At 34.3% G+C, this 9,798-nt stretch overlaps 1 protein-coding gene across 1 annotated transcript; it reads left to right on the top strand.

Annotated features, from left to right (window-relative positions):
* Window positions 1-1,987: 1,987 nt before the first annotated feature.
* Window positions 1,988-3,864, top strand: LOC127798170 (GDSL esterase/lipase At4g28780-like). The gene is made up of 5 exons (XM_052331540.1): window positions 1,988-2,253; window positions 2,334-2,461; window positions 2,557-2,793; window positions 2,992-3,244; window positions 3,498-3,864. The coding sequence occupies exons 1-5, from the start codon at window positions 2,004-2,006 to the stop codon at window positions 3,740-3,742; spliced, it is 1,113 nt and encodes a 370-aa protein (XP_052187500.1). The 5' UTR covers window positions 1,988-2,003; the 3' UTR covers window positions 3,743-3,864.
* The last annotated feature ends 5,934 nt before the right edge of the window (window positions 3,865-9,798 follow it).

The following is a 9,798-nucleotide window of genomic DNA, read 5'->3' as shown; positions in this document are numbered from 1 at the left end:
TAGGAGATGTGTCACTGCACTTTAGGGAGAAAAATATTCAATGCAACACGATGCATTATTGCACTGATGTTGTGGTACAATTGAGTTTTTTTTCTTTAATTGTGGTTAATAATTTAATCACACTTTTTATATGCGATAAATTTGTTAATAATTTTAATTTTAAGTAATTATTTCAAATAATAAAATAGTGACACGTTTAAGTGTAGTGATTATCAAGATTTTTTTTTCGCAACAAATATGTAACATGATTAAAATAAGGCTACGCATCTCTGTGCGCGATTAAATAAATGTTATGTATAATGACGGGAGATTAATTTTTTATAGAGGTGGAAATGTCTCATTTAGTAAGGATTGATTACGTATTCACTTGGGAGTATATAAGATTGTGATTGTATTCGATTTATTTGGAAGTCAAATCAAGGAGAAATATCGATCTTCTTCAAGATTAGGCGTGCAAAATCCAGATATTTGGGACAACAAAAATAATAATAATAATAATAAATAAATGTTATGCATAAAATTTCTTGTACTGAACTGAAAATAAAATTCATTAAATGCATCTTAAGAAGTGTCCTAATGATACTCATTTGCAAAACTTTATGTAAAATTATAGTATTTAAATTTACAATAATGTGACAAAATATTCTTCAATTATGTAAAAAAAAAAGAAAAAAGCAGGTTACCCTCGCTAGCTTCAAGCTTAATCTTGACGAGTTTTAAATTTGAAAATGGCTAAATTGCAATAATCACTTCTAAGGTTCAATGTAATTGTAAAAACACATTTCACATTTAAGAAATAATAATAACCTTTTTATTATTAAATAAATAAACAAAATTAACAACTTTTCATATTATCAAATAAATGAACAAAATGATTATTTTACTATTTATTCTCTTTTTATCTTCATTTCTTTATGTCTCATCTATGCTGTCTTTTGACTTTAGAAAATAATTAAAAATATAAATGAGTGATGTCTGTTTATCAACAACCACTAGGATCAAACCTCTTGTATTTGATTTTAAATTATACCTAGATGTCTTTGGGATGCTCTCTCCATCTATTGCTTGGTTCCATGATTTTTTATAAAAAAAATAAATTTAAGTCTGATTTACAATAATTGTGCAGGAAATGAATTCGAATCTGAGAACCCAAATAACTCTCCACTTATATCTAATCACTTGGACAATCCCAAAAAACTATACCTGAATGTATGTCCTTGCATCGAGGTTAGAAGATTCAAGTTCAATCACCAAAAATTGTGTGAAAGAGAAGACAAAAAAAAAAAAAAAATTACCTCGTATTAAATGAGAATAAGGCGGTGGATGGTAATGGTTACATAGACAATGGTGAAAATAAATATGGTTAGGTTGCAAGAAGTAGGAGAAGATAAAGAGTACTAAAAAAATAAAAATAAAAAGGTAGAGAAAACAATGATCGACAATGATGGCAACAACAATTCAATAGCCAAAGAAAGAATGCGATATAGAATGCCGAAAAGAGAATATTTACTATATTATATAAAACATCATATATAAATTTTATGATTATCTTAAATTTTAAGGTGATTACGTATAATTCTTTTTAAAAAAATAAATTAGAATCAAACATAAAACTAAATCAAGTGTCCAACCACTCATGAACAAAATTCTTTATATCACAACATTAATGAATGGGCGTCACGTGTTGAAATCATGCATACATAATAAATTATAATTAAATTATGATCTCACATTATTATGATCATAATAACATATGATATTAAGATTATACCTTGAATTTTTTGGGGGTCAAACATGTGTAGTTCCACTCTCTCTATGTTGACTTTGGGAGTAATCTCATGAGAAACCTCGGAATTTGCGACTGCAATTTAGTCAACGCAATAATACAACAACTGACCACTTCTCCCCTCAGCTTTGTTATACATTGTGTATGTATATATATATATATATATAAAACCCTCACCCCAGAAAAGAGGTACAACAGATACATTAATTCCTCAGCCATGTCCACTGCATCTGCACGTACCAGTCCTCTGCTTACCCTTTTCATCCTGGCCGCAGTCCTAGCTCCGCCGCCGGCGGAGGGCGTAGGCCGGGCTTTCTTTGTCTTCGGCGACTCACTCGTCGACAACGGCAACAACAACTACCTGGCCACCACCGCTCGCGCCGACTCGCCGCCCTACGGCATCGACCACCCCTCCCACCTTCCCACCGGCCGCTTCTCCAACGGCCTAAACATCCCCGACCTCATCAGTATATGCACAATAACATCTTCTCTCCTTCCTCCTTAGTTACTCTTTATATATATATATATTTAATTATGTGTATTGCAGGTGAGAAGCTTGGCTCGGAGCCGACGTTGCCGTACCTAAGCCCAGAGCTCACCGGAAAGAAACTACTGGTCGGCGCAAACTTCGCCTCCGCCGGTATCGGCATCCTCAACGATACCGGGTTTCAGTTTGTAAGTGTTGTTACCACTAGCTAGGTGTTTACCAATTAATTCATTTATATTTATGTTTATGTATTTGTTTTGTTTGTTGGGCCGGGTGGGTTCAGGCGAACATAATAAGAATCGACCGGCAGATGGAGAACTTCCGGCAGTACCAGGACCGACTGAGGGCGATGATCGGAGCGAGCGAGGCGCAGCGGCTGGTGGGCGGCGCGCTGGTGCTGATAGTGCTGGGCGGCAACGACTTCATCAACAACTACTTCGTCGTCCCCTACCGGAGGCTACAATTCACTCTCCCAACCTACTCCCGCCATCTCGTCTCCGAGTACCGGAAGATCTTAATGGTGATTTGGCTCTTTCTTCCATTTTCTTCTCTCATTAATTACCATTCCCAACTAGATGCAGAAAGTAAGCCGTAGGTAGTGGTTGAGATATCATAAAACCAGTTTGCTTACGCGTTTTCTCTTACTTTTTCCGCTACCAAACGGCCGGCCGCCGGACAATTCCATAGTTAAATATCTTTCCGTGATTTCGGATTACAGAGGTTGCACGAGTTGGGCGCAAGGACGGTGATGGTGACCGGAACTGGACCGTTGGGTTGTATCCCCGATATGTTGGCCACCAGAAGCAGAGACGGAAAATGCGCCGAGGAGCCCCAAGAAGCTTCCAAGATCTTCAACCCTGTGCTCTTCTCCATGATCGAGGGACTCAACCGCGAGCTTGGCTCCGACGTGTTCATCGCCGTTAATCTCTTCGAGATGCACAAGGACTTCGTCGCCAACCCCCAAGACTTCGGTAATTCCCCTTCACCCTAAATCCTAAATGATCCTATATATTATATATCATGGTAATTAAAGAGACAATAAAAATTATCACCCTTTGAGTAATTAATCGGATCAAAATTCTGAGTTCCACTACATGATTCAATGAAGATCAATCAGTCGCGTGTTTCGTCCAACAACCTTAATTAATACTAAGATGAAGCATCACACACACGGACATGTATATATATATATATGATTGCATGGATGGAAATTATTAAGTGCAGGTTTCGAGACGTCGAAGACGGCGTGCTGCGGGCAGGGGCCGTACAACGGGATTGGAATATGCAGCGTGGTGTCAAACCTGTGCAAGAACAGGAGCGCTTACTCCTTCTGGGATGCCTTCCACCCGAGCGAAAGGGCTAGCCGTTTGATCGTTGATCAGATGATGAGTGGCTCTAACAAGTTCATGAATCCCCTCAACCTCAGCTCCATCATGGCCATGCACTTCTCTTCTTCATCCACTGCCTGATCCTCATGATCACCATCGTCGTCGTCGTGTTGTGTCACTTAGCAATTGCATCAACACACACACATACACATACATACATACATATATATATATATATAATCAGTTTAGTCTCAACTCTTGGAATGTGACGTTGGAATGTTCTATACTTTGGCTATATATATATATATAAATATATATATATATGCTAGCTAGCGTTCATTAACTACTGCAAATTAACTTATATAACAAAGGGCTTGAGCTCTTGCTGCGACTACAACGGCAGAGCGCATAAATTATGACTGATCCTTCCATTTCTCTAATGCTCGGCCATCACATTCCGCCAAATACAGCTGCTGAATCAACCAAAGATCATGTCTCGCCAAGCTCTGCTCATTGTAGGCGATCGGGTTGGGCCTAGTAGGTTTGGGTCTATGACCCAGGTCAAAAAAGAGCTCGGTCTGGCCCGCATTGCAAGCCCATTTCGTTGGGTCCAACTGAAATTTATTTTTTAAAATAAGAAAATTATAATTTTTTATATTGTAATTTTAATTTTTTGGTATATAATTAGTAAGCTTACTACTTTAAAAATTATAAATTATAAAAAAAAAAGTCATAACACAATCGTAATAAATAAAAAGTATATAAACATTGTTAGTACGATCATTTAGACAATCTTAATGTGTTGGGTTTTGTTATAGGTATTTCTTGGACCACTTCTTATGGGCTGAATTCAACTCAGTAGGCCGGCCCAATCTCTTGAACCCCAATAGGTCCAAGGCAGAGTTCGTCAGAACAAAGTTACACATCGCCGAGACCCGATCTCAGATCGCGGAATTAAGCGAGCTTCTAGCAATGCTTCTAACTCGCTGGCCTAAGTGTTCAACTCGCATAGCAAAAAGACCACGGAACTTTCTCATTTTTTATGAGCATTTTTTTTTAATTTTTTATAAAAAAAAAAGAGTCACAACACGATCGTAATAAATAAAAAGTATATAAACATTGTTGGTACAATCATTTAGAGAATCCTAATGTGTTGGGTTTCAAATCAAATGTTAAAATGATTAAAAATAATTTTTGTAGCAATATAACTACTTTTAAGTTGTATAAATATTATTGATATGATTATTATGAGCATTTTTATTGCAAATTTAATTTAGTTTAGTTTTAAAAGTATAATTAGATTATTAAAAACTAGGAAGCGGAAATATAATTTTTATATTCATTAAATAAAAAGTATAATTTTGTAAAAATTAATTTTAAAAACTATATCAAAATTGGTTCCGAGATGTTTTTATTGGGCTAGAGCTGTTCATCTTTGCGAGTTTGAGTTTGGCCCAACCCATTTGATATTACTAGTTATGAGGTGTGTTAAAATATCACAATTGAACATATAAATAATATTTTTTTATAAAAATATTATTTAAACACTTAAATTTAATATTTATAATAACACTCTGTTAAAGTCTAATAAGTGGTCTAGAGCCTTTCCCTACCAAATGCTGGTACAACCCACGTAGTGATTCATTTTTACACTGGGCCAAATTACGGATGGATGGTCATTAGGGCCCAGCCTTTTGTTATGGGCCCATGCCCAATTACGATGGGCTGATAAATTTTTATTCGGCTCGGTGTTTGCCCAAGAAGTGTCACCCAACTATTTTCTTTTTATGCTAATGTTGGTAAAACAGAAATTCTGAAATATATTTTTTTCTCAAGTTCGAGTCCTGTTATATATAGATTTTTTTTTTGAAAATTCTTTTTTTTTTTTTACCTTCTATTGGTGGTAGTTATTTGTTTATCGTAACCTAGAAGTTGTATTTTAATGTTTTGTTTTTAAAATATTTAATTTTATTATTATCAAAATATAATTTTTTTTTCTTTTTTGCGTGTGGGAGAGAATGCCTTGATCAAGGTGATCTAACTTAGAGTCTACAAATGACTTGTAAAGAAGAAATCAATTAGGGATGTGATGTGAGCGAAAAGTATGTAGAGTTGTAGTTTTTCATATGAGTGTGTAAAATGTAGAAAGTAAATAGAGTTGCAATTTGAGCAAAGACATGAGAGTATCTTTGTTAAAGGATGAGCTTCTCATTTATAGGTAGAGGGAAAGCCCCAATCCTTGGTGGAAATTTTGGGATATCTTCTAGATTTATAGGCAAGAATATTGGAGACTCGCAAGAGTCTCTCAAATAATAGTGGTCGAGTGTCGCATGAATTCCTGAGAGAATTTCTTGAAGGATTTAAGAGAGGCTCTCTTGTGAGGTCACTCGGTCTTTTGGCCTCAGTCATTCGATTTTAGTCACTCGGTTGATGCCTTTCGAGTTTTTCGGTCATCCGATGACTTTATGCACCTATGATTTGTTTCCTAGATCTCTTCTTTTTGATAGAATTGTCTAGTAATGACACTTGTGGTGAATTGGGTTTTGAAAATTTTTGGCTTATTTTGAAAATTTTATGCCTCAAAGAGAATTTAGTGCATAAGATATTGATTGATAAAATTGCTAAATAAGATAAATGCAAAAAAAATCAAAAACAAATAGGACAATCAATTTTTAAATAGTTCAACCAAATAGCCTAATTCACTACCTTAACTCCTTATTAAGAATTTTAAAAACTTCACTAACTCTCCTACTTGATCACAAGGAGGCCCTCTAGTCCCCAAGACTAGAAATTACAATCTTCTACTATTAAAATAGGTCATATAACACACTTGTTAGGAAAATACAATATGAATATAATAAGAGAGGATTTGAGAGATGAATCTCTAAGTTACAAATTCTCTAAAAAATTACACAAGGTTTGAATCAATAAATACAATTGAAGAGTAAAGGCTTAAGAGAGAAAAATTTAAACAATTTTGAGCACTTGAGAGTAGATGAGACCATTGAATGCTTACAATAAATTCACTAAACTGCTTGAATGATTCACCAGCACGTAATTTATAGTACTTGATGGGCCATTTGAAAATTATGGCAATTAGTGGTAGTTGGAGGCATTTAATGAGCTTCCAAAACTAGTTTTGGAGACTCTATGACAAAAACGATTGATAAATTCTAAGAATCGATCGATATATTAAAGTAAAAATTTGAAAAATGGTTGACCGATTTTTATATATTGACTATCAACCGCACTTGGTCGAGAGTCATCTTTGGACCGGTCGATAGACTATGAAAGCCAGTCCACAATAAGAACAAAAACAGTCGATAGTTTCTTAGAATTGGTCAATAGTTTTTCCTTTACTTTTTTTTTTTTAAGATTTTGCTCCATTTCTCCAACACTATAAAACAATTTTTGAATCAAATTTAGGAGAATCTTTTAAACATAAAATTTTGTTTTTCCAAATTCCATCAAGATATTTTGAGAAAGAAATAATTTACATTTAAAGATGAGTTGAAATTGATTTACATTTAGGTGACTTATAATATACAATTAAAAAATGCACATAATAAGCAAATTATGCTGTCATTATAAAAATAGATTATTTTTTATCATCAAAACCAAAACATAAGAGCAAAATAACACTTCCGATGAGATTTTGGATCTCCTTTATTTAACATGGGCCCACTTTCTCACACACAACAAACTTAATTTTGATACTAATGATGGATTTTGCAAAAAGCTTGCTATTTCTTAATTTTTTGTGCTTTTTTGGTCCCAAAAGCTTTTATTTTTTTATTTTTTAAAAAGATAGATTGGAGTTGAAAGCACTGCCCTTTTCTTAAAGAAATAAATAACAATGTGGGAAACCCTAAAGAAATATGTTTGAGGGTTCCTTCTTTATGATTGTCAAACTGATTGTTCCTTCCTTCCTTCTTCTTAATCACTTTGTTTATTGCCAAACTTTGATTAGTTTATTTGCATGAACCAGAGATGGACTCTGTTTGGCTATCCCTAATTTCCGCTTGTAGCCAGTACGAGGTTTTTTCTCTCTTTCTTTTATCTTAACTAATCTAATCTAATAGTAATTAATATTGTTTATTAATCCAACCTACTCCTTTCCCTTTCACTACTATTTTATTCTCTCCCATTTAAATACGTCCCCTCTAATTAAACAAGAACCCCTTTTCTCCCTAATTAAGATTTAATATGTTTTTGGGTAGGTAGCATGTGATGATAGTTGGACTCGAGATCGTTATTAAATTTGTTTTAAATTGATTGCGTTCTAGTTGTGCTTGTCTTGCAAGTGGCGGGGCTCAATGTTCTAGTATGATATCCAACAATCAAGATAATCACGATATCTCAGGTAGAGTCAAGTAATTAACTCGTAATAATATACTCGCTCAGTTATCTTCTTTGAATTCATACTTTTATATAGGCACTATTATGTGAAAAGGGGAAAGAATTAGGATTGTGGCACGTGAATAGTTAGATCTAAACTTATTGGACAACCTGACCAAGAAAGGATTTAGTTTTGGATCGGGATGGATCTAAGAAAATAGGCCAAGTAGGGTTAGACCCATGCCTAAACCTGAACATCTTACGATATATATAGGGGTATGCGAATGGTCGGGTCGGTTATCAAATTGACAAAAATTCACTAATTGATTAAATTGAGCAGGGGAGTAAAATCGAACCGAATTAACCTGAAAAATCAAATTAACTGATAATCGAAAAAATTAAACGCAAACCTTATAAACCGAACCAAACTGATTAAACAAAATAAACGCAAAAAAAATTGAAGAAAACCAAAATAAGTAATAGAAAACACACAAAATCGAAGAAAATGACGTCGTTTTATAAACATTAAAATAATATCATTTTAAAATTCGACCGATTCGGTTAGTTTGATTCTTTCAATTAAAAAATCGAATTGAAAATAAGAAATTGAACTGATGTAAGAAAAAGTTTGAACCGACAAGTTCGATCAGTTTGATTTGATTAATTTGGATAAAATGAACTTTTGCTCTCTTTTAAGGTAATGTTTGTTAAAATGAGTAAGATAAGACTCTATTAAGATAACTTATTTGTAAAGTTTAAGATAAATTATTTATTTGAAGGAGCAAAAGTGATAAATTTATTTTAAAAGTTTAAAATAAAAAGTCATGTGATTTTTAAAAAAAAATTAAATAAACACAATAAAAATCACTTTTATTCAGGATATTTTTCATATCTCATCTTTTTTAGTCTATATCTCAATTAACAAACGTTATCTGAACATATATCCCCTTAAAAAAAGAGTGTTATTTTTGTCACTTCACCTGGAAACCAAAATATTCTCGTTGGTTTGTTTTCGTACATAAAATTTTGTGTTATTTAATATATGTGATTTATAAATTATTGTGCTTGTTTAGTAAATTTATAATAATAATAATAGAAAGAAACGTAGGTGTCACGCCTTTCCATTTACACATATTCCTAAATAATTTTTTATTTTATTTTATATACATATGAAATGGATAATTGGGATAAGAAGATACCTCCGGACTTTTTTTTTTTTTTTTTATTATTAAACAAACTCTTTTCATTTTTATATATAGCACGTTTTAAGTATCCATATTCAAAGGGCAGCGAGGATAGTTGATCTAAGAAGGGTACCCTACCCTACCCTACAAAGGGGACAATTTGAGGCGAAGGACACCCACTTTTGGCCTGCCCACACCCACTACTCCCTCTGGAGCCTGTATTAATTCTCATCTCAATGATTTGCACAGCCCAAATTAAAGCCCTGCTATTCCTGTACAGGAGGACTTCCACTGCCCACCAATCAGGCGACGCCAACTCGGCACCACTTGATGTTGTCATCATTACCCTCAACCATGTTACCAAAAGCATCCAATAATAACCCCAGGCCCCCATGCACAGACGGTCAAACCTAACTCCTCACTCCCCCCCCCCCCCCCCCCCCCCCCTTTCCCGTTAATTTATTTCCCAAAAAGGGCATCATTCCCGCTTAACTGCTCATCCCTTTCCAATTTGGGGCATTCCGAGGTTGTTAGTTTCTTCTTCTTTAATCATAATGCTAACGTTGTTGTTTTTGTATCCGTCCTTGCATTAGTCCAATGTCGCTGTATTGTTCTTGTTTTGGTTACTTCACTTAACCCTTTCCCATCCCATTTCTTAATTAATTCCAGGATTCC

This window comes from Diospyros lotus, chromosome 3 (genome assembly GCF_014633365.1).
Source record: "Diospyros lotus cultivar Yz01 chromosome 3, ASM1463336v1, whole genome shotgun sequence".
NCBI classification, from domain to species: domain Eukaryota; kingdom Viridiplantae; phylum Streptophyta; class Magnoliopsida; order Ericales; family Ebenaceae; genus Diospyros; species Diospyros lotus.
The sequence above is the reverse complement of the archived record's forward strand: the minus strand, read 5'-3'. Positions and strand labels throughout refer to the sequence as shown.